General features: G+C 35.5%; 1 protein-coding gene and 1 long non-coding RNA gene across 6 annotated transcripts in view; one reads left to right on the top strand and one right to left on the bottom strand.

Annotated features, from left to right (window-relative positions):
* Nucleotides 1–4763: 4763 nt before the first annotated feature.
* LOC135764811 (uncharacterized) lies at nucleotides 4764–8925 on the bottom strand. Its single transcript, XR_010540286.2, has 3 exons — nucleotides 8821–8925; nucleotides 8299–8406; nucleotides 4764–6657 (listed from the first exon to the last, which is right to left on the bottom strand). It is a non-coding gene; the product is annotated as an uncharacterized lncRNA (long non-coding RNA).
* Nucleotides 8926–12366: 3441 nt separating this feature from the next.
* Nucleotides 12367–26637, top strand: part of znf638 (zinc finger protein 638) — a 40487-nt gene continuing 26216 nt past the window's right edge. For 4 of the 5 annotated variants that reach the window (XM_065275462.1, XM_065275461.1, XM_073812056.1 and 1 more), the window contains exons 1-2: nucleotides 12367–12462; nucleotides 13097–13762. In XM_065275462.1, the coding sequence (XP_065131534.1) occupies nucleotides 13641–13762 (122 nt within the window). In that variant the 5' untranslated portion in view covers nucleotides 12367–12462; nucleotides 13097–13640. The remainder of the gene's footprint in view (nucleotides 12463–13096; nucleotides 13763–26637) is intronic. The other variant, XM_065275459.1, reaches the window with a different exon arrangement.

Here is a 26637-nt window from a genome sequence, read left to right as displayed (position 1 = left end):
GTCGATATACTCATAAAGATACACAAATTAACCTTTAAGGAATCCACCCAGGTGACAGAAAAGGTACAGTTGTACCTATTTTCTATTAGTGTACCTGTTATGCCAGGGACACACTTAACATTTGTTATTGAAGACAAATACAGCTTTTACCTGTACAATATAGGCTAAGTGAAGTTCTTTGTTGCCCCCACCAGCTCTGAAATATTATTATTTCATATAATACATTATTTGCATATTTGGCAAAAGTTATTATAAAGTTTTATTGTATTTTTGTTGTTTTTGTGTGCTATTTTTTAATAACATTGAGGATTTTATTTGCACATCATGGTTAAATTGATGGCACCTTTCCACCAGAAGAGAACGGATAAGTAAACAAATAGAACATTTGATAGAATGCTAGCAGATGTTCTGCACAAGATTTTATGGATTGTTGTAAAATAACAAATAATAAAATATAGCCAGTAAAAGTCATTTGAATATTATAGATTGACAATATTCAAATGACCTGAAACTGATGGAAGACTTTTGCTTCAGAAACAGAAGACATATCACATGCTGACAACAGTGATCAATGAAGATGCAAAAAAGCTGTTTATAACAATGAGTCTATACTGTATGAACCCAATGCAAACAACCTTGTATGAAGATGCCCTTTGGATACAAAACACTTTTGATGTTTTAAAGAGTACCTATTGTCCGATTCACGTTTTTACATTTCCTTTGGTGTTTAAGTGTGTATTAGTACCTGTTAATGATATGCAAAAGGTATCAACCCCAAAGTAAACGGTGAAGCGAGTTATCGTCTACAATGTAAATCTCTTTTCTTGGACTACAACAAACACACGGATTGTATGCAACAGTTTACTTCCTGGGATTGGTGATCGACCGACATTATCATAATTCCTCCAGTTTAAAACTCACAGCCTGAAAGTAACTTCTGTTAGCAACCGAATCTTTCAAATATGGTAAGGAGCGTCACATTTCCGGTCACAGCGTACAGATTAGCTGGCCAATCAGGGACCCAGAGCTTTTCAAATCTGTGCGTTTCAGGAAAAGAGTGAAATCTGGAGCTACAAAAATTTATGGTATATGTGGAAAATAATGTGTTTTTTAACCATAAACCATGCGAACACATTGTATTATACCAAATACACAAAATAACAATGTTTTTAGCAATGAAATAGGTGCTCTTTAAAATTAAACAGTACTTAATATTTTTAATCTTTGTCACCTTATTTAATATGTTAAATATTAAAACACTAAAGCTACGTTAAAATAAACCCAAGCATGGACACCTATTTGTCACAGCAACAAATCAGTTCTACATATAAATCAGATTTTTAAGCTACTAAAAAAAGCCCTGTTTACCATGCACAGGCCTTAAAATGCCTTAAGTTGTAAAAAATGAAAATACATCTTTCTTGCATTATAACATTTATTAGGCAGAAGTGTAGCTTCAGGTAAACAAATTACAGAGATTTTAATATTATTTGGATTCACAAGTGCTAATTTGTTGACATTTATGCTGACATTTAAAGCACAGCAATGCAATGGAACATGAGATCCAAAATGTATTGTTTTATCATATAATAATAATAATTCATATCAATTATCAGACATTCCAATGTGATCTCATAAGAATATGTCATAACATAAATTGTACATTTACGTGTAACTGCTATGTAAAATAAAATGTTGTACAAATGTACATTAATTTAGTCCATTGAGCACAATTATACATTTATCAGATAATCTAGATCAGCCAACAGGCATAAAGATATTAATGGTTGATGCAAGGCAACTTGTTCATTTTTGACAAGTAGAGATATGGCTGAACTGCACTGCTTGGCAAAAAGGTCCACCAACTAAGACCTAACACAAAACAATAAGCCTGGTATGAAAGATGATCCCTCAATACAATAACACATGTGAGTGTCCCATAGCCAATGAAAAGTGTAACCATGATGACTGTAATGGCTACAAAAGCCTTTCTCTTGAGTTGATACGCTCCCTCTTTATCTCCGTCTCCTGGCTTAGGCCTTTTCAAAACCAATAAAATCATGACAGAGCAAATTGTACACACAATTGTCACCGATAGAAACAGTCCCATATAAAACCATATAGGCATTTTGGGGTAGGAATCCACAATAAACCATCCTAATAACAGAATTATTATCCAGGCAAGTCCAACAAGTTGCAGTTTAAATTTAGGGGATTTTGTGTATTTTAGGTAGACCAGTGGATGGACCACAGCCAGATAGCGCTCCACACAGAAAAAGGTTTGAAAGAGTGGCCGACCCACTATAAATGTACTGCACAGGTAACTAGAAATAATTGCAAGAATTTTCACATTAAGCATAACACACGCCAGAAAAACTGTGAGGGAAATCTCACTGATAATCTCAGAAACAGACTGATTAACAATGACAAAGTCTGAGGATGCAACAGCTTTAGTTCTTCTTGCCACCCACAGAATCCAGCAGTTCAGAGGCAGCATAAAGATAGCGTTCATCAGTATGTAGGCACCAGTCAAGAGTTTTCCTGGATAAGCGTCCATGCACTCATATGATGACCCATTAAAACATTTGCTTTCATATGGGAAGGTGCAATTGGATAAAATGTCAACTGTGCCATTTACTGACATATTTGTCAGATTTTTCATGTATTTCTGTTTGACATAAAGGTAGAATTAGTAAATCTTGCAAGTTCATTGTGTATAATTTTCCAAAAAAATAAAATAAATAAACCCCAGACAATTGTCATCTAGCATAATATTTCACAGCTACAGATTGTATTGCAGGGAAGGTAAACATCTATTTTAAATTCACTAATTAAGCAAGAACACATTACTATCATACGACATACATTTATAAATGCATTTTACTATAGAATAAGATATAATGTTGAATCAGTTTATGGAAAAATTATATGCAGCTCTTGTAAAACAGATTACAGTTGTTTAGCATTTTTATAGAGAAAGAAGTGCACCCACATACTCACATGTGTATAGTTACTGCAAATCTGTGCAGACTGCAAAATGTGAGTGCATGTGTATTGTTGTAATTGCCCCTCCTTCATCCACTAATCCCCAGCTGTCCATGGTATACATTGCAATTAATTATCAAAGTGTTGGTCAGTGCTTATTGTAATGCATTCTGTAAATGATGTGGCAACCAAATTTTATTTCACCAGTTTTTTATTGTAGGGCTATTTCCAAAATAACTACTAAGTCTTAGCTTGAATCTTCATAATAAAAACACAGAAGCAAAGGTTCCAGGTGCCAAACATAAATACCATACCATAATCAATAATGAGACAGAATATATATTCGTGGAAATTGTATATGCATAATCCATATTAAAACCAATGAACCCCATCAAACAAAAACTACCATACGACTTCGAAGTATTTGTTTTATTTACAGTATGGACAAACACTAGCGGGTGCCCCTCGCAGAGTTGATAAAAAGCAGTCGTTTTCAGAGTGCGGCCCCTACAGCAGGTTCCACCAAAACTGAACATGGATTTATAATCCAGAGCACTAACCATTACACCATATGGAGCCTATAGGGTTAAAGTTACACAGGGCCACTGGGTCACAAATAAAGGTCACTTGGCCCCAAATGAACTACTGAAGTGAACATTGTAGCAGTGTCTATGAGAAAACCCTGCACCAGAACAGGGAGCAAATCACAGTAGAAAAGCAAGTGGCCCATACAGGGATTAAACCCATGGAATTGCCATTAATTGCTTCATTGTGAAGGCCACAATCTAGAACAAAGTGCCACATTGAGGAAAAAAAGCTCCATGTTTTTATATTTTAAATGTAACCATTTGAATCACTGGACTGAAGATTTACATCTAAATGTAACACACACATTTCAAGGAAGTTGTTTTCTTGTTTGAAGGGTTTGGTTCCAAAACGAGATTTTTTTTTTTTCAAAAATCTTCATAAGATTTGCGTTCCAATTAATATTAATCAAACTGCAGTTGGTTTGTTTTGATTTAAGCCTTCATAACTAAAACATAGCTAAGTATCACAACAAAACACAATAAAAAACATGATAACATAATAATATTTTTTAAAAATTGTAAAAATTTAAAAACTAAGTTATCTCGGTTTGGAACCAAACTCTTCAAATGATTATCTGAATAAAATGTAAAGAAATATTTAAAAAAACAACAACTTTAAAATAAAAACAAGCTGGTCATCTCAAATATATAAAAATGTGACCCTGTGAAATACAGGCTCAAGTCTTAATCTTGCATGAAAATTGATTCCTTTGACCTAACTATACGTCAATATTAAAGATATCAAGGTCATAATTTCACATGTTTTTTACATTCTGTAGAAGAATGTATTTGGTAAACAAATCACAAAAAATACTTTAGCTGGGTTTCCACTGGGTCAAATATTATAAAAGACTTATTTAAATGTCAGTTTAATTTTGAACATGTCAGTCATGCAAACAGGACTTCAAAATATGCAGGTGCGCAAAAATAAATGACAGTTAAAAGGCATATTTTATTACATAACAAAGGTTAGTTATTTTAATATATAAAAATAAAAAACACACCAATGATTGTGAAGAAGTAAAAAGTTAGTTTAAGATAAAAAGAATAGTTTCCTTCAAAACATTATTTTATAAAAAGTAATTTTTTAATTCACAATGTTGGTTTTCTACATGTTCCTTTTTTAAGATAAAAAAACTTTTTAGAGGTACAAGTCTAAATGTTATAATAATCTATGAATTAAAAACAAAACATTTATTATGCATACTTCATTTTATTCCTCTTTCAAATTCAGTAGCTGACCCCTAACCGTCAGTTGTCCACAGTCAAACTTTATTAAGAAAATTCTACGTAGTTCTTCTTTCCTTCCATTCTGTTCAATTCTTTTGCTTTTTAGACTACGTGTATTGTTGGCTCCTTAGACAAAATGCTAAATGCGACTTCGTCAAAGGCATCTACTAAATGAATAAATGTAAGTCAATGCATTAAGGGCAGGGTCCATGATCTCTGACTTCAGAGGCTCTGTCTTCAGCTCCTACCTCGACTGCAAGCGGCAAACCTAGCCAATCGGTCTGACACACCTAATGTTGACATTTGAAATCATTTATAGGGCTGCGCAAAAATATCGATACAGCTTACTATCGTGATACATTTCCCCACAATAGTATATCGATATTTCGATCTCTAGTATAGATATTTAAAAAAAAAACTAATCCCTCTGTGTGCGGCAAACGACCTCCTCCGCCGCTGCTGTAGTTGTCGCTGTCCAGTTGTCTGTCAGCTATTCGGCCAATGTCTCAGAAGTTAGCGGAAGTGAGAAAATGCCAGAAAATGTCAAAACGCCTGCCGACGTGTGGAAGCACTTTGGCTTAAAAAAAAATCAGCTCCATTTTTTTTACATTTTTGATAAAAAAGTATTGCAATGTACCGCAACATTTTTGTACCATATCGTGATACATTGTATCATGACCCATATGTTGATATGTTTTGTGTCTGAGGCCCTTGTCAATACCCAGCCCTAATCTAAACACACCCCTACCCCAATAGAATCTGTACCTTCTTTTGATAGGACCGCCCCACACGTACGCAACCCAGGCAATAATGTCGTTTAGTAGGCACGCACCTTACTGCTGATTGGCTACAAGTGTGTTTTGGTAGTCACTCCACCTTTAACCCACAAATTATTTTCATATATAACAATATTAAAAAAAAACTTTGTAATGTCAACATAAAATCCATGTCAAAAATCTCTGAATTAAAGATTTTCAGTGCATGGTAACTTGTTCATTTTTGACAGATAGAGATATGGCTGAACTGCACTGTTTGGCAAAAGGAACCACCAACTTAGACCTAAAACCAAACAGTAAGTATGGTATGAAAGCTGATCCCTCAGTACAATAACACATGCGACTGTCCCATATCCAAACAACAATGTAATCAAAATGATTATAACTGCCATGAAAGCCTTTCTCTTGCGTTGATACGCTCCCTCTTTATCTCTCTCCCCTGGCTTAGGCCTTTTCAAAACCAATAAAATCATGACAGAGCAAATTGTACACACAATTAACATAGCAAGAAACAATCCCATGCAATACCATATGGGCAATTTAGGATAGGAGTCCATAATAAACCATCCAAATATCAGGATTATTATCCAGACAAGCGCAACAAATGGCAATTTAAATTTAGGGGATTTTGTGTATTTTAGGTAGACCAGCGGATGGACTACAGCCAGGAAGCGCTCCACACAGAAAAAAGTTTGAAAGAGTGGCCGACCCACTATAAATGTACTGCCCAGGAAATTCCCGATAAGAATAAGAAGTTTATTTCTATAAACAGCGCCTAACACAAACAAAGAGAAAGAAATGTCATTTATAACTTCAGCAACAGAATGATTAAAAATAACAAAGTCTGAGGATGCAGCGCTTGTAGTTTTTAATGCCAGCCACAGAATCCAGCAGTTCAGAGGGAGCATAAGGATGACGTTTATCATCAAATATGAGTTAGTGAGAACACTTCCTGGAAATGAATCGATGCAATCAAAAACGTGATCACCAGAACAATTGCTTTCAGATTGGAATGTGAAGTTGGAAAAATTGAAAATAGTGCTGTTCACTGCCATATCTGGTCAAATTTCTTTTGTTTCCTGTATAAAATAAAAGTTTAATTAAAACTTGCATATCTGCATGTTTATTATTTCATGTTAATAACATTTTACAACTTTTACATAAAAGCATGATAATAAAAATTAGAACACAATATTTTTATTATTTCTATACTGTAAAAAAGTTTTTGTTTTACTTCAACTTAACAAATTAAATTAAACAATTTCAACTTGTTTATAAGTTATGTCAACTATTGGGGGGGGGGTGCACAGACTGAAAACACCAGGCAGGCCCCGACTTAAGTGACTTTTGATACCGCTTTTAGATATTACCCAGGAACTGCCATTAAACTTTTGTAGCTAATGTGACTGGGGCGTTATGCTCTGGCAATAACAATGGTGCGTGCACGCGGGTATCATTGCGCTCAATTCTTTTGGCTACAGATATGCCGTCATATTGAAGGTTCAATTAACTTAACATCAAATGGCATAACTAATTTTTTTAAACTTGCAGCCAGCACTACACTGTAAAAAAATTCTGTATAAATTACAGTATTACTGGGTATTACTGGCAACTAGCTGCCAGTAACTTGTAGATTTTACATTTATGTTATTTACTGGCAGCAGTTTGTTCAAAGTTAAATGAACATAAAACATGTTCAGTCTTTATCTACTACAGTAAGTTACTGGCAACCAGCTGCATAATTACAGCTATTTTTTTACAGCTACATGCAAATTTCTTATATCCAGTTCAGAAAACACAGATGCGTAAAATAGGTTTATCTGTTTTGTTTTTATTTGTGCTCTTGCTGTTCAAAAACCCTATGTTAATGTTCTCTATACTGTTATTCATTATGTACATCTCTACAAATCAATATCCTGATTCATTATCAAAGTTTGTCATGTGCAAAATGTGGATAACTACCAGCAGATTTATCAGTACTCATCATCACCACAGTTTTGAATATTTTTTTATTAGTTTTTAAGTTCAAGGACACTTTCAGCTGTTTGGTAAAACCAGAGGTGGACAGTAGTGAAGTATTTTTTACAGTACTTTCAACTAAATTTTCAAGTATCTGTAATTTATCAGTGTTTTTTTTATTTATTTACTTCATTTCATAGCATACAGTAATATCATACTTTTTACTCTATACATTTCATAAATACAAGTTGTTGTTTTATATTTAATACTTAAAAAATCTAGTACTTTCTTACCTTTACTTGAGTAAAAGTAAGAAAGCACTATGTTTTTAATGTAATTAGATTTCAAGTGTAATTTAATGAAATTTGGGTGAATAAAAAGTATGATATGCTTTAGAACAGTGGTTCTCAAACTGGGGTCCGGGGCCCCCAGTTTTATGACATTTTATAAAATACATAAATTTATCATGAATTCTGTGAAATTAATCATAAAAAAATAAGGCGGCACTACTTTGTATAATTTAATGTTTTGTTTAATTAAAATTTGAAGTTTTAGAACCGTTTTTGTCATAAATTTATTTTGGGGGGGCTGCAAAGGAATGCACCGTACACAAAGGGGGCCGCACACTGAAAAAGTTTGAGAACCACTGCTTTAGAATGTGAGTGAAGTGAATGTACTGTCCACCTCTGGGTAACTATAAAATCTTTTTTTTTATTAAGACGTAATAACGCAACAACAGATTGTGAGAAAATACTGAATACCTTAAGTGGGATCCTTCCAAAGACCAGGTCACCATCCAAACCACAGCATGAATGAACCAGCTTTTGGAACGGCACTGGGTGGACCAAGGCAATGTTCCAAACAAATATCTGTAACATATTAAGAGCCATTTTCATGTTGTAGTAAAAAAAATAGTGTTCCTTTTAATGTATTATTTTTTTGGTCTTCTTCGAAATTTTAATATGTTGCATACACATGCTGTTAGTAGACATATTAGCAGACATAATAATAGACGAAATAAGCTGAAACATAAAAAAGTCTTTGTAAAAAAAAGAATAGGCTAATAATGAAAATTTACTTTGGACCCTGACAATGATAACAGAGTAATCCTCCATGCACTAAACAATGTTAAACAATTTTAACTTGTTTTTATAAGTTATGTCAACTTATCGCAAGTCAAAACTTTAAATAGAAGGGTGAACTGACTTAAAACCAAGTGGTTTTAAATTCATGCTCTATTTTTTATTACAATGCAGCAATAAAACATCATATAATCCACTAACCTGATGCTGCTATACTCAACAAAACAGTCTTGAGGTAAAATAAATGGCATGCCTCATCTGAGCAAAAGCAGACTCGGTGAACTACATTTTTAAGGGACCCATGAGATTTACTGTGGTTTTCTGTCTAAACTAAATCTATTCAAATGCATACCTGCTGTACACCTGTGCAAATATTTACTGTCCAAACATTGTAAAAAGCACAGGAACAACCTGATTTTATTAGATCATGTTAAACGATGATCACACTTAAATTTGGCATTACTTCACACTATAAAAAATATTGGGTTGTTTTATGGGCTGGGTAACTATAGGACAGAACACATTTCTGGGTTAAAGTGACCCAAATAATGGGTTGTTTTAACCCAACCGGTGGGTTGTATCAACATGGTTGATTAACAATAACCCAGCAGTTGGGTTAAAACAATCCATTATTTGAACATTGTTAGAAATGTGTTCTGTCCTATAGTTACCCAGCCCTGGGATAAATATTTTTGCAGCATCTGCCATTACAACAGCAAACAATAAAACATAGACACATTGAAATTTATCTTAATAATTTGACAGGTAGCTTAACTGCTCGGTAGGACTGCTTTCTGTAATGTCAAAAAACTGTCACAGGTTGGCTAACTTTTACAAATGGTATACATCTCTTTATTTAGCACCAGCATTATGTTAATCTGCCAGAAAAGATCGTTGTGGCCCTCCTGACTCCTAGTCTGGTTACTTGTTCAGTATTGGAGTTTCGGTTACCTGCTGAAACGCTTGCCTGAGGCTTTCTCACTATACATTATATACCAATCATCCTTTTTTGCCTATTGAATACATTATTCTTGTAGTACAGGTGGTGATTTTACTATGGTAGAATACAGATAGACAGTAAATATTAATAGAAGCATTATACAAATGGCTTGGTGATTTGCTTATACAATTCAAAACAATGATAGATCTTTCAAATGATGACTGTTTCTGTTTTTCTACTGCTGACCGACAGATCATTTGTTGACATTTCCAACATCTGAAAATAATGAAGGAAGCTAAAAAAAAATTAAAAATGCCTGTTTATTTCATATTCATATATTCATATTACAAATACTCATAACTCTGACATTTACTATAAGTTATCCATAGATTGTATAAAATGAAGTTCCGTTACGAAAATTAACTATGGTTTTACCACAATTAAAACCAAAAATCATGCTTACTGTAGTAAAACCATGGTAACCAAAATAACCATGGTTTTGACAATTCTGGTTTTCAAAAAACCATAGTTAAACCGTGTAGTAAAACCATGGTTTGGCTGATAGTAATCAATACACCGAAAAAAACATGGCTACTACTACACTTTTACCACAATAAAACCATGGTTAATTTTCAAAATGGTTATCATGTCTTGTTTACTTAAGTGTCGTCTGGCTTAGTTTTTTGTTCCCCATGTTCCACACGTCTGCTAAAGTAAATAATTGTCGCCTTTTTGTTGCCGATTCAGCATGTCGAATTAGGCCCTGTCCCAAATAGGGCACTTCATGTGGACTTTCGGTCTCGTGGCCTTAAATTGCGCGTGCTCGCTTAGTCTACGAGTCCTTAGGGTGTCCCATCTGTCATTTTTACGCTCCGAAGTGTGCTCATCAGGCCCCCTTTGAACCCTTGATGTGGTCTTCGGCACTCTACCAACCCAGAAGTCATTTAATGTGTTGTCCCTGAACTAACACGAAATAACACAGCTTCTGTGTTATTATTCATTGGACCATGTATGGTCCTGCGACATTAGATCAGAAATGTATTGTCTGCAAGTGTTCATTTATCACAAAATAGAGTAACGCGAGTAACCAACTCATTTAAATTTCAGTAATTGTAACTGCATTACTTGATTAAAAAAAATACTTCGTTACATGCTCATTACAGCTAAAAGTAGTGGAATTGTAACGGAACTACTTTGTAACGCGTTACTTCCAAAACTGTTTTTAACACAACTTGTGTTGTCCCTTTCATTTATTTTAACATGAAATAATGCCTTAAATGGCATGACACACACAATGTGTAAAAAATTAACACATCATTTTTTGCAGTGTACACTGAAATTGGAAGGGAAAAGTATTAAGGTCTAGGAAACATGCAATGAACAATAATACCAGACAATGAATGTATGGGGAGGGTATAGAAAGTCTATGAGTCCTCTTTGCTTACAGGAGCATATCATTAGCATTCCGGGGAGGGAAAGTGTGCCTACTACCGGTAGCAGGATTCAAACCAACCAACAATTTAACCTGACAACCATTGTAGCCTACCATAAGCTTAAATTCCACAAATAAAACTCACTTGTTTACAAGTACAGTTCCTTGACTATTCTCTATTTTTATGGAAAGGTGTGACTTTCTTCGCTTCCTTAAGCATTGGACCCATTTATAGCAATACTTTTATTATAAAAGCACTCTAAGGTAATATCGAGTTTTAATTGGTCAAAAGATTTAACAATTTGCAACAGTTTATATCAGGGGTTCTCAAAGTTTACATTCAAAGGTCCAAATCTGAATTCTCATCATTTTCATAGGTCCGGAAAAACTGGTTATTACAAAAATTGTGAAGCATCCCTGCTGAAAAAAACAGCATCAAACCAGCATGGACCAGCATGGGAATTATGCTGGTCTATGCTGGTTTAGCTGGTGGTCACACCAGCACCAAAACACAACATATGCTGGTATGACCAGCATGGGATGCTGGTGCTAATGCTGGTTTAGCTGGTGCTAATGCTGGTTTGGTGCTGGTTTAGCTGGTGCTTATGCTGGTGCTGATGCTGGTTTAGCTGGTGTTCATTAGCAAATCAGCACCAAAACACAACATATGCTGGTCTTGCTGGTATGCTGGTTTTTTCAGCAGGGATGGTAATAATTTTATGTAAATCACTTGTTCATATAACAAATCAACACAAATCCCTACTGGAAAATCCAGCTAAGACCAGCATAAGCTGGTAGCTGGTTTTAGCTGGTTTAAGGTTGCAGTAGCTGGTTTAAGCTGGCCCTCTCTGCCTGGCAAAGCTGGTTAAGCTGGTGGATAAGCTGGTCTTCCAGCCTGACCAGCTAAGTCCAGCTAGACCAGCTTAAAAAGTGACCAAAACACAGCTAGACCAGCTTGCTACACCATGCTAAAACCAAGCTGGGAGACAAGCTAAAACCAGCTCACCAGCTTATGCTGGTCTTAGCTGGATTTTTCAGTAGGGATAGTTTGGGAAAATGTATTTTCTATAAAAGTACATTCATAACAAGTGCATTTTGCATTTAAAGTAAATAAAATAAATAAACAGGAAACACGAGAAGTAGGCCAAAAGTAACCAGGTGCAAAATACAGAGCAACATAATTAGAGAAATGGCACAGTTTGCTTTCCAGCAGATGCATAAACAGTGGCAAAATAGGTGTGGTCGGTAGACGGAGACACAGACCTAAATTAGGGCTGCACTTATAAATTGGCCGATGATGTTTCCTTGTTAAGACAGACCCTCAATGAGTTACGTTGAAATGCCGCTACATCCAAAAGCCAGAGGGCGCTCTCGTGCAGAAACTCATCGCTGTGCAGACGAAGAACAATACACAACGCAGCTCCAGGAAATGTCTTAAGGATAAATATTGCTGTTCTTCAAACCCTTTCAGGTATTTTCATGATAATAAAGAATATGTATAATGATTATGTTTGACGAGTGTTGCTTTTTCAAATGCATGTTTTAAACGACTGAAACCAACAGCGATTTCAGATTGATAAGGACTTACTGATCAAAAGCCGTGCATAATATGGGTGTGATGGCTACAGCGCATCACACAGGAAATTTTTAAATAACTTTTATTTTCGGAAATGCACACTTTTAATCAATCACATATAAATTAATGCACTTGCAATATGAACGTACGCGGGTCCGGATCAAAACAGTTGCATTTCAGCTCTAGTTGTTTATTTATCTTTACACACTGACTGTAAAAAATGAAATGTAGTTATGCAGCTGTTTGCCAGTACCTTACTGTAGATGCAAATGTATGTTATTTACTCCCAAATGATTTCTCCTATTTAACATATCACTTATAATTTTTTTATAAGAGAACAAGCCAACACATGGGGTCAGCAGTCAGCTATAAGACAGGAGGGGAGGAAAAATAGGAATGGGGCAGATGTAAAACCAGAAATAGGATGTAGAAGTCATGTCTCCTAAAAGTATTCCTTTAAGCAAAGAGTGAAGAAAATACCATTTCTATCCGTGTCTCTTACTGCCTCTTTTCTCTCCCCACCCCACAGATGTCTGGCATGTGACACTTTGGACACCAGCTGATCGGTTTGGGTGGAAGAAACTGTGTGGCTTGTAATAATCCCAGAACGCTGTTTGCAGCAATCTTCGGTTGCTCTAAATGAAGACACATGAGATGAAAAAGCCTATGGATTACTTTTCTATTTCATTCTGTCATTTTTAATGGGAATACTTGCCGCATTCAAAATAATCCGGAAGATAAAATGAAGATGCTCTTTTGATAAGCACAGTGCCATCTTTTGGAGCGACTGCTTTTGTCTTTTTCACAAAGGTCATTATTATTGTCATATCAGCAACAAATTTGCCATGGATGACCATCTGTGCCACTACCAGCATGACATCATGTGCTGAAATCTCAATGACCTTCAACTATTATCAATTATTAACTTTTTCATTCTTCTGAAAGCTGTTTTTGTGAATCCCTGACCCTGACTATTTTTCTGGTTGGCGATTTGTTGGTGATATTCATTTGTGGATTTTTGCTCATTTCAAGATCTCTTTTGTGACCCAGACAGGTTTTCTGGGGCAGACGAAATGATAAACAGCAAAAAGGAAGGAAATTCCATAAATGGAGCCACAAATGCTATTGCTAGCAACAATGTCAATATACAGGCAAACAGCCTGCCTCTTATTCAACGACCAGAGGCCCCAAACAAGTAAGTGAGATGTTTATAATAAATACATTCATTCTGATTCAAGATTATTTATTTCATTTATGGGACTAGGTCAGGTTCATTTACAGTAAATGTGGCTGATCCTGTGAGGATTTTTGGGAAAAGTTAAATGAAACTTGGTAACTAGGGAAATAATTCAAGAACGCTTTTGATCATGGTTTAGAAATGTCATCTGTCTGCAGGTTTGTCAAACTGTGTTAAGAGTTTACTAACATGTTTTCATGTTTAATTTGTTGTGTGCTATATCTTACACACGTGCTTGTCTTGTCCTAAACCTAATATGTTGAAAGTTTAGTAATGTAGAATTTTTTTAAAGTGTGTGCGTGGTCCCGGTAATCTCTATGGTGTGGGACCAAATGTCCCCACAAAGATAGTCATACCAGTCATATTTTGACATTTTTGGTCCCCATGAGAAAACAGCTTATAAATATAGATAATAACAATATAATGTTTATTTGAAAATTTACAGGGTTAGGTTAATGGTTCGTGGGTAGGGGGCAGTGCTCGAATTGAATCAAGTCTTATGGGGGGGTCCCGACCAGGACAGCAGCAAATCCAAAATTTTGAAATTTAGCGTGTCAAACTATTTATGATAAAAACGACAAATCACAAGTTCCTTTTTTATATATTATTGGCATAGTATTATCATAATGATAATAGGCTGTATATTAATATATTGGGAGAAAGTTGTTATATGTGAAATCAGATAATGTGCACCCTTATATAGCCAAAATTGAATGATCCTCATTTCATAACACATCTGAGACGATTCGACTGTGAAAGCATGGAATCTTCGACTATTCAGGGTCACCCCTAGTTTTTTTGTTGTTGTATATATTAAGATTGTTCAGAGCTCTGTACGTTGCTCACTATAGCTGCAGTTTTTGTGGTTGTATTACAAAGATGTTTGTTTAAAACGCGTTAAAACTTAACGTACCAAAGCTATATGTATTTTCTAGCTGGGGAAATTATATGCATTCAAGTCTCTTGCTATTTTAGACTCCCCCTCATCAGCGCTTGGCTAAAGCAGCGCTAAGCAAGTACAAAACTAACATGTGCTTAGCAATGGACATTCACATGTTTAAATAGACACAACATTTATTAGTGTAAAAATTTAAAAATGAATTCACAAAACGTACTACATCCTTACGAGTTTATCAGCATTATTTTTTAGTAAAATAAAAATATCCGAGGGACCCCCTTAAGTATTATTTTTACTTCTTATAGGGGGTCCCTAATGCCTTATTGGGGGGGGGGGGGTCCCGGATATATAAAAATGTTAAAAAATAGGTCATTGAAATTTAGCTATACCCTTGTGATGTCAGTAGGGGATAATACCGCCCTTTATTCTGCACTATCCAACCATGACACTTGTCATCTAGTGCACATTAATTCCCATTTCCTCACATTCAAATCTGTATTGATTAAGATATCTGCAGCCCTAGACCAGTTATGTCTGGTTTAATTCCATTTGTGTGAGTCAGCATACCCTGATAACAATAGTCTAATTGTATAATCCATGTTTCATTAATTTTTAATAGTCTGCAACAGCATGAAAAACAAGAAGGTCATGCATGGGGCTGATTTTCCAGTGCTTGGAGGGACCAGCACCTGTTGTATCTCCAATTTGCTATGCTTTTAGTTTAAAGACCATTCTTGAATCACTCTCACTTTGTCCTAGCATGCAGATCCACAGAAGTCTGTCTAATTTAAAAAGAAAACACCTGTATTTTAGTTAGTTATCTGTAGCTTCTGAGCTCTTTAACTTAAAGTAATGTTCCATTTTCTTAAAAGAAAAATCCAGATAATTTACTCACCACCATGTCATCCAAAATGTTGATGTCTTTCTTTGTTCAGTCCAGAAGAAATGATGTTTTTTGAGGAAAACATTGCAGGATTTTTCTAATTTTAAGGGACTTTAATAGAGCCCAACATTTAATACTTAACTCAACACTTAACAATTTTTTTCAACGGAGTTTCAAAGGACTATAAACAATCCCAAACGAGGCATAAGGGTCTTATCTAGCCAAACCATTGTCATTTTTGACAAGAAAAATAAAAAATTATGTACTTTTAAACCACAACTTTTCGTCTAGGTCAAGTCCAGCGCGACCTAACGTAAATGCGTAGTGACGTAGGGAGGTCACGTGTTACATATATAAAACGCACATTTGCGGACCATTTTAAACAATAAACTGCCACAAAGACATTAATTAGTATCAGTTGACATTCAACAACGTAGGAACGGTCCTCTTTCAAGACGCTTGTAAACACTGGGGCAGAGTTTCGCGTTCGTCCTCTGTGACCTCTTGACGTCATGACGTATTGCGTGGGGTCACGTTGGCGCATCACGACCGGATCTACATGACGAGAAGTTGTGGTTTAAAGGTGTATATTTGTTATTTTTATTGTCAAAAATGACAATCGTTTTGCTAGATAAGACCCTTATGCCTCGTTTGGGATCATTTATAGTCCTTTGAAACTCTGTTGAAAAAAAAAACGTTAAGTGTTGAGTTTAGTGTAAAACGTTGGGCTCTATTAAAGTCCATTAAAATTAGAAAAATGCTTCAATGTTTTCCTCAAAAAACATAATTTCTTCTCGACTGAACAAAGAAAGACATCAACATTTTGGATGACATGGTGGTGAGTAAATTATCTGGATTTTTCTTTTAAGAAAATTGACTAATCCTTTAAGACAGAAATTTCATACTCTGCAGACCCAAAGGCACTGTATTTTAATATGAATCACACGTTGTTTAATCTTGCATTGAAATATTTCATATCATCTTATCGTATTTATTGATTTGGCAGAATATCAAAGGTTAAAGTAAGGATTTCCATTTTTCCATTTAGGATACATTGTAGAGACATATTTTGATACTCCACCTCAGGAAAAGCCATAGAAAAAAAATATATTACACTGTAAAAAATTTCTTTAAAAATTACAGTATTACTGGGTATTACTGGCGACTGGTTGCCAGTACTGTATTTTACATGTATGTTATTTACTGGCAACAGTTTGTTCAAAGTTAAATGAACATGAAACATTTTTAGTCTTTATTTTTTACAGTACTGGCAACCAGCTGCATAATTACAGCTAATTTTTTACAATGTAGTTTTTCTAAACTTGATAGATTTACATTCCCAGTCTTGCTTTATGTCATCACATGACACGCAGATACTTTTGCTTATGTCATGTCACAGTCCTCCTGTCACCCAACCCAGATTAGTGCTAGCGCAGATATCATTGCACACACGTTATCTCCCCCTTCAAACTAAAAGAGAAAGAATATCCTGAATTCAAAAATGAAAACAGAACAATAAATGTTCGCAAATAAATTACTTATTTTATTGTAAATTAAATTTACACTTTTAATAACAGGCCATGTGTTAAAATGTGTTCTTATTAAAGTATGATTACAGATATTCTTGAAAAAAAGAGTATATTCTATACTCAATTCCCGGGACTGAGCTGGTTGGAGATTGATAAAAGGATTTCATTGTTTTCTCTCTATTTTACATCCTCCTCTCATGTCTCCTTATTCCTCACACTAACAATGGGCTCTCCTCTGCAGTCTCAGACTGTGACCACAACATTGTAGATACACTGTAGGCTTTCACAGACATAGCAGCGGCATGCATATCTGTAGAAATTCTTAGAATTACTTAAATATTTCCCCCCAAAACAAACCATGATACAGATGAGTTCAGTCTTATGTTAAACTACTGGACTAAGTTTAACACAGCACTCTGCAGCAGCAATGGTAAATAACTATTTAAGAAAACTTACAGTAAAAAATACCACATTTTTATTTTTAATAGCCCAATGTAATGTTTAATGGTTTATAAAGCTTTCCCCAAAAAAACAAGGTTACTTGGATGTTACAGGTTTTTCATAGAACCATACACCTTGACTAAAAACTATTTTTAAGAATATAGAGTTATGCATGGAAAAAAGCTGCAATCATTCTGTTTAGATATAGATTTGTTAGAGGAAATGTGTGTTGTTGTGAAACTAATCTGTGAACTGGCCTTTTGATTTACACAGACTGATTGTGTGGGACAGCTGTCTGGATAAGCCCACAGTGTGTCTCCGGTGGAATTCTTGTAAATTCCATCACCTTTCACCCAGACTGATATTCCATTTCTATCCCAACACATTATGATATTTCATGTTCTATTTCGTAAAAATCATGTATTTCATTGTCACAAGCATAATCATTACTGCAACACTTTCATTTCCATTATTATGCTTAAAGGCCGGGTCCACGATTTTTGAGAAACGCTTTGGAAAAGGGCCGAGTACCAAAATACACTTGTAGCCAATCAGCAGTAAGGGGCTACTAACCGACATCTTGCCTGGGTTGCGTATGTGTGGGGCGGGTCTATCAAAAGAAGGTCCAGATTCTGTTGGCGTAGGGGCGTGTTTGTTTAGGTGATTCTGATTTCAAATGTCAACATTGGCTTTCAGAGATTTATTGTTAATTGGCCTTTAATGTCATTATCATCATAATCTGCAATGTCATGGTAGGTCCCTTGTTAGCAAATCATTATTTAAAGCCTGTAATAAGTAGTGGTCCTGGTTCACTTGGTGTTATAGTAGAATAAAACATGTTCAAAATATTTGTTTTACTATAGACGGTTTCAGCAGTAGCAACATAAACAAACGGCTTTCGTGGAATACACGTAACTTCCGGTAAACTCTGCTAGAATCAATTACAACATAGTCCTTTTAGAGTAGTTTATTTCTGATAACAAGTCAAATAAACAACAAGTAGATTACCTTAGTTCATATTTTATAGCTTAAGCTTATAAAAACAATACTGAGATAACGTTGCTTTGAAATGTGTACTATAATGTATACAATCTTAACTACAACTTCCTCCCTTCACATAGTTGTGATCCATGATCGCTGTCTGCACTTGTCTTAGGAAACCAAAACATTAGTTATTTTTGACAAGATATTTGTTCCAGAGTTCATTTTAGCCACAAGTCAGACCATTAAACAAACAGAAACTGGAAGAAATGCGTCCAATGAAACTATCTATAGTAGTTTATTTTGGTGCAATATCATACACAGGCAGGTTCGTACTTTCAACTTTAACTTGGCAGTCAACTTGATAATCAGTGATCAAAAAACAATTTGGCAAGTTCAAAAGAGCAGCTTTGACATTTTGTTGAATAGATAGATGATGACAGAATTTTCAATGTAGAAGATTATCTGTGTAGGCAATCATGGTGGGCTTTAAAGTCCCCCTGTTGTCAAAAATTTCATCAGTTAAAGGCTCTCTAAGCGAATATGTTCGACATCACTTGTTGTTGATATTTGAACTGCTTTCAAACAAACGGACCGTAGCTAACTCCTCCCCCTCCCTTCCGTGCTTTCGTGAACCCGACCAACCCCCACCCCCAAATCCTTCTTGGCGTTTATTGGCTGTAAAACTTTGTTTTGTTTTGTGGTGCAGGTTTGGCCACTGTGTGTATATTGAAGTTTGTAGAGGCTGGGCTGTCTACAGAGATCGCGTTTTTTTTACAGTTTGATCAGTGGTCAGGTAGTAAGCAGATAGTGAGGAGATGTGTGCTGTATGTAACAAAAAATGTTTTATGGTCTAAAACGCGTGAATTCGCTTAGAGAACCTTTTAGGGCTGGAACGACGCGTCGACGTAGTCCATTACGTCGATTACGTAATTACGTCGATTTGCCGGAAATGCGTCGATGCGTCGCACTGTTTACATTTTGAAATGAAGGCGGCTTCAGCTCCGACCGGGTGATACAAGTGTTATACCAAACAGACAGAACGCGATCAAAAGTGTGGGAATACTTTAAGCAGAGACCAAATAAAACACATACTGTGTAAAACTGAAATGGCATACCACAGCAGCGCAACACCTGTGTATGATCATCTTAAAAGAAGAAAACCTGGAGCTCTCCGACCTCAAAATGACGAGACGTCAGCGTAAGAATTTGAACTATTACAGTAAGTTTTTATACTTACTCTATAAACAATAGAATCAATACATATTGTGCTTAATACAGCTGCGTTTACATCTTCGTTTAATACGAGCTGCGAGACGCCTGACAGACGTGACATTGCATCGCTTCTGGGCAGTATGTTGAAACAGTAAATAAAGAGCAGGACATGTTTTTATATTAAGAAGTTATGAAATAATAAGTTACTGTCACATTGAGAACTGATAGGCATGTGCCCGCGTGCACTGAAAGCCAGCTGGCAGTGCGGAGTTCCCAATGAACGTCTTTTTTGCGAATATGTGCGCAGATATTACAGAAGCTCGTCTTGTAAGGTATTCCTGACATGCGTTTATTTAAAGTAACAGCGGCGTAAACGCTGTTTATAAAATATTAGAAGATCATACTAACTGAACTTGTTTTTTACCCGGAACTTAAGAAAAGTTAAATGTTAAAGTTTAATGAGAATGCAGTACTACTAATAGTAATAATATTAACAGTAATAATATAACCATTACATCTTATATAAGGGTTCATGAATCACAATGAACTTATTTTTACTTCAGTCTGAACTAATGCTGAGTTAATGCATGTACTAATCATAAACTAATGTTTAAAATATTAATATATGCCTATTTTATTGTTTAAGGTGAATAATGCCTCTTTTAAAGTGGCACTGCCACTTTATTTTTCATGTTGAAAATTTTGGTTTGTGTGTTTGTTTAATTAAGAAAATGCTTAAATAAAATGTTGGCGTTAATGGCAGATGTTACATTTATTATTTGTTGGGGAATTATATGTATAAAAAAATCATTAGACTATTCGATTAATCGAAAAAATAATCAATAGATTAATCGGTTGAAAAAATAGTCGATAGTTGCAGCTCTAGAACCTTTAAAGCTGCAGTGTGTAAATTTTAGCGGCATTTAGTGGTGGGGTTGCAAATTGCAACCAACGGCTCAGTTCACTGCTCACCCCTCGCTTTTAAAACACATAGAGAAGCTACGGTAGCCGCCACTGAACAAACATGTCATCATCGGAGAGAACTTAGTAAAAAGGCTTCTGTAGAAACATGACGGCATAAAATGGCGACTTCCATGTAAGGTGACCCTCGGTGTATGTAGATAAAAATGTCTCATTCTTAGGTAAAAAACACATAACGGTTCATTATGAAAGGTACACCCCTGATAATATAGTTTTGTATATAATATTGTATTTCTGTCAAGAGATCCTTCTAAAAATTACACACTGCACCTTTAAAACCGAGGGGCAACCTTCCGATTTCTCTGATGAAGCCAATACGGAAGCGATTTAAACTGCAATTCATTGACTGGCTGCTAGAGTCTGGCTCCAAAAGGGAGTCAATTCCCATAGACTTCCATGGGAAAGTGGCCAACTTTACAGTAGAAAATATTTTTTTTTACAGCCTGGTACAAAAAGTGTTTTGGTCTATATAGCTAGTTTTGACCTTTCATGAAAACTGTGAGGGGGGTGAATTTTTTTGTAACTCATCTGTTTAAATTATATTAAGCAATAAAGTTCTGCACAATTAAGGGCGTGGCCACTTAAATGAAGGTTGAACAGCCACTGCTGTCGACCTAGGCGGCTGGTTTCAGCAACCAGTCACCTCAGCTTCACCCACGTCCCGCCTCTTTACCCATGTTCGATATCCGCGAGTAATGCACAGTGTAACGAGGCCAAGATGGCGATGGCAGGCACCGCCTACTTTAAGCATCAAAAACGCTCTTCAGAAACCAATGGGTGACGTCACGGACACTAAGTCCATCTTTACAGTCTATGGTTAAAAAGCATCTTTCAGCATCATAATAGCATATAAAAGTTTTACCTGTCAGAGTAATTTCTTCATGCTTTAAATCAGCTTGAATGTAAATCTACACCTGAATTAGTCCCCATCTCTACTCAATCGCACTGCTCAGACCATAGATATGAATATGTGAATTAGTCCCCACCTGCAGTATTTCGAACGACTCTAACCACATATATGTAATTAGATGCTACATTCCAGAGTTTCAGACACATAACTGATAAGTTCAGGTTCACACAATGCATTACGTTGTGATTGGCCTGAATACCTCTGAGGTCAGCCAGAAATGTGATGCTCCTTACCTTGTTTGAAAGATTCAGTCACAATGCAATGCTAACAGAAGTTAAAGGAATAGTCAATTTTCTTAAAAGAAAAATCCAGATAATTTACTCACCACCATGTCATCCAAAATGTTGATGTCTTTCTTTGTTCAGTCGAGAAGAAAGGATGTTTTTTGAGGAAAACATTGCAGGATTTTTCTCATTTTAATGGACTTTAATAGACACCAACAATTAACACTTAACTCAACAGGTAACAGTTTTTTTCAACGGAGTTTCAAAGGACTCTAAACGATCCCAAACGAGGCACAAGGGTCTTATCTAGCGAAACGATTTTCATTTTTGTCAAGAAAAATTAAAAATATACACTTGTAAACCACAATTTCTCGTCTAGATCCGGTCCAGCGCGACCTAACGTAAATGCGTAGTGACGTAGGGAGGTCACGTGTTACATATATGAAACGCACATTTGCGGACCATTGTAAACAATAAACTGACACAAAGACATTAATAAGTATCATTCCACATACGTCGGAACGGTCCTCTTCCAACACACTTGTAAACACTGGGGCGGAGTTTCGCGTTCGTCCGGTGTGACCTCTTGACGTCATGACGTATTGCGTGAGGTCACGCTGACGCTTTCAGGACTGGATCTAGACAAGAAATTGTGGTTTAAAAGTGCATATTTTTTATTTTTCTTGTCCAAAATGAAAATCGTTTTGCTAGATAAGACCCTTATTACGTGTTACGTGTTGAGTTAAGTGTTAAGTGAGGGTTTCCATTAAAGTCCATTAAAATGAGAAAAATCCTGCAATGTTTTCCTCAAAAAACATAATTTCTTCTTGACTGAACAAAGAAAGACATCAACATTTTGGATGACATGGTTGTAAATTATCTGGATTTTTCTTTTAAGAAAATGGACTATTCCTTTAACTTACAGACTGGGTCCGAAGCAGGAGGAATTATGATAATGTCGATCTTGTCTACATCACCAATCCCAGGAGGAAAAACTGTCGCCAATCCGTGTGTTCTAGTCCAAGAAAAGAGATTTACAATGGAGATGATAACTCGCGTCATCGTATTTTTGCATATCGTTAACATGTGCTAATACACATTTACACATCCCTTTACAACAACTTAAACAACAATAAAAAACAGATTTCCCCACTTTAATTGACAGACTATTTGTGAATGGGTGATATAAGCATTGTTTACCTTCACTGTTTAATTTAATTTTCTTATCTTTTATTTAACTTTAGTTTAAATAGTCATGAGTTTGACACAACATACATGTTATCTTTTTCTTGGTGGACTAGATCTGCTATGCTGCTGCTGTAGGCATAAGTGAAGGCTTTCGCTAAAACATGCACATAATTACAGGGAATATGATACATGCTGCTACAAGGCAAGTAGGGAGAACCCTTGTAATAGATTTAGGCAGACAGTGCTGGGGAAGGAGGGGGCTAGGAAAAAATCCCATGGCATGCTGCACTGACTGAGCCAGGACAAGACGGAAACAAATAGGTTATGTAGATAGTATTGAAAGATAGATTGGCCACGTTTCCAGCTGTATGAGAACCAGTCAGCCGCATGGAAGCGTTTCATGACTAAACTTGGCATTTGGTCACTGATTAGACAGAAATCTATGGAAAGAATTCTCTTCAAAATACTAACTTGAACTATTATATTATAGAAGGTGACAATCGGCTAGCATATAAGACTTAGACTAGTGGTTCGATTGATATCCTTGACATGCTGTAGTGATGATCCCATGGCTTAATTAAAGTCTGGCCTGTTTATTCTGGAGGTCATCATCACAACAGGCTTAGGGCATTGATTGAACGATGACAAAATAAGTACAAGGAGATTATGGTTTCATTTTTCACTCATCGTTATTGAGGAAGTAAAAACCCAAAGCCTCACTGTCATCCAGTTGATCAAGTCGAACTGAAGCGAGACGAGAAGGGGAAAGTCTGACAGGGCTAATCCAAAAACATCTTGACAGGATTTATTTTCTGGCAGACTTGTTAATGTCTTGTGATACCAGTTGTTATCAGAAACTGAAAACCAGAAAGTTGTTCTGGGTTCTGTTCACACTGTACAGCATAACCAAGACTCTTAAAAGTACCTTAGACATCTAACATTTCATCATAGTAAAGTAAAAATTTGTGTTTGATTGTTTGACCTTGGTTCTCTGCCTTGGTTCAGTTTTAGTTTTATTGCCATAATAACTTTATATAGGGGCTAATACGATTTATGAGTTCCTCCAGAAAGGTTACATATGGTTTTAGATGTGTTTTATGGGCATAGAACTGTAGTATACTTCTGTGTAAAATCCAATCAGTATTAGACCAGTGCCTACAACACCAATTTCACAGGTTTGGTTCCCAGTAAAAACACACAAACTGAGAAAAATTTAACCTGGAAATGTATCATGAACTGGAACACTAAAAGTGGCTGTAAAATGCATAAATGAAAAGTTGTTATCGTGATCGACCTATGCAATGTGCATTCGTCAGAATATAATTTGAGGGAACTTACAACATAACTTTGTTTAAAGACAAAATAGGGCTGCATAACAAATATTTGCAACTAATCATATACAGAATAAATGTTTTGGTTTACATCATAGATGTGTGTGTACTGTGGATAATAATTACGTATATATAAATCCACACACATCCCTGAATATGTTTAAGAAATATTTACATGTGTATATACGTTTTTATATTTATATATAATTTATATATAAATATAAATAATTAATATTATAAATTATATATTTGGGTGTATTATATGTTTTTTTTTTCTTCTAAAATTATACATGTGTGTGTGTGTGTGTTCATAAATACATACACTGTAAAAAAATTCTGTAGAAATTACAGTGTAACTTGCCAGTAACTTACCGTAGATTTAAATTTATGTTATTTACAAGAGTTTGTTCAAAGTTAAATCAATTTTAAATATTAACAAGTCTTTATCTTTATCAAATAAAACTATACAATAACAGTCTCATGAAAAGCATTATATGAACCAGAAATCATTATCAACCTTTTTCTGTTTTTTGCTTTAGATTTTGTTTCCCAGAATGCTTTTCTTGATACTGTTATTTTAGTTTTACTCTGTAAAGACAAAGACTTTGAACTTTGAACAAAATGTTGCCAATAAATAACATAAATTTAAATCTACGGTAAGTTACCGGCAAACAGCTGCAAGTAACACTGTAATTTCTACGGAATTTTTTTACAGTGACACAGTATACACACATTTATGATGTAAACAAAAACTTTTATTCTGCAAACAATTAGATGCAATTAATTATTATGCAACCCTAGTCATTTTTGCATAATATGGTTTAAGAAAGGAGTTACCAGACGACAGCTGAAGTATAGAACGTGGAGTTTTAAATTACAGCTGCAAAGATACAACCTATCTGTTACCACAAAATGCCTTGCCAGCAACATTCTGAGATCACGGGTGTAAGAGAAGGTTAAAGGGGATGTGTTTGCATGAGTGTCTATGTGCTTATCTGTGTGAGTCGGTGCTCTGAAATAGAAGGTGACAAGTTGCTGAGAGACCACACTCGTCTCAGACACGGTGATGAAACCCTAGCTGACTAAAATTAAGTTTTTATTAAGGAGACAGTGACAAACACTCCATCAAGCTGTGTGATGATGTTCTTTCACACTTATAACCATATTAAAACATTAACATTTAATTGACATTAATGCTGATATATAGCCGGCATGGAACACATTAAAGGGAAAGTTTTCCTTAAGGAAAATCTTGTCATCTACACACTGATAAAATGTGAACAAAACGTGTTGCTTTTGAAGTTTATTTATTAAAAAAATGATCAGATTTGCTTGCGGCACACGATTAAATAGCGTGCAAGAAAATAATTAAATAATTGTTGCAGGAAGATTAATGTAAAAATTCCTTGTTGCGCTAAAATGTTTTGGGCACTATTTTAAGGATCTAAGCATATGATCTAAAGGGCACAGCGCACCTGATTTATCTGAAACAAGACCATGCAGGTAGCATAAAAAATGAAAATACTAATATCTGAGCTCCATCCACCAATACAACATAAAGTTAATGTTGACCTTTGAAGAATGAAAGTACTCCTAAAAGAGAGTCCCTGGTGCTCACATGCATACATGCTGCTCCCCGCTATCTGGTGGTCTGCCAGCAGCAAAGAATGTATCTGCATGCAAAGCTGTGTGCTGCAACAATGTTTAAAGGAGGAGAAAAGGTCCTCAAATGCCTCTCTGTCTGTCCTATAACTGTGTTTGTATTGCTGCCAGCTCTTTCTCTCTATAAAGCTAATCTATGATTATACATTTCCCCTTAGGGAAATTAAGTCACTGATGTAAGTTAACACTTGTTTACAGAGTTAACAAATGTAAATTACATCATTAAGGTCAAATATAGTCAAGACGAATAACACCTCTCATATTACTCTTTGCATGATGACTATACTGTCATACAAACTCTTGCTTAAGGCCACAACTAAATTAGGAGTAATTTAATTAACCTTCAAACAATCTACAATAGAAATGAATTAGTAACAATGTAAATATTGTTTAGTAATTTCTTTGGGGGGGGGGGGTGCAGAACTGAGAGACTTGTAGACCTACTTGTAGGGGGATTTTAGGCATAGTTTTCACCATAGAAATATACCCTTACAAAAAATCCTGCAGGACATACACCCCACATACCCGCACATTCCTACAAGATCCTACAGGATTTTGTGACCATTTTCAACAAGTCATACAAGAACGAC

This window comes from Paramisgurnus dabryanus, chromosome 2, assembly GCF_030506205.2.
Source record: "Paramisgurnus dabryanus chromosome 2, PD_genome_1.1, whole genome shotgun sequence".
Classification (NCBI taxonomy): domain Eukaryota; kingdom Metazoa; phylum Chordata; class Actinopteri; order Cypriniformes; family Cobitidae; genus Paramisgurnus; species Paramisgurnus dabryanus.
Note: the sequence above shows the minus strand (reverse complement) of the source record. Positions and strands in the feature narration are given on the sequence as shown.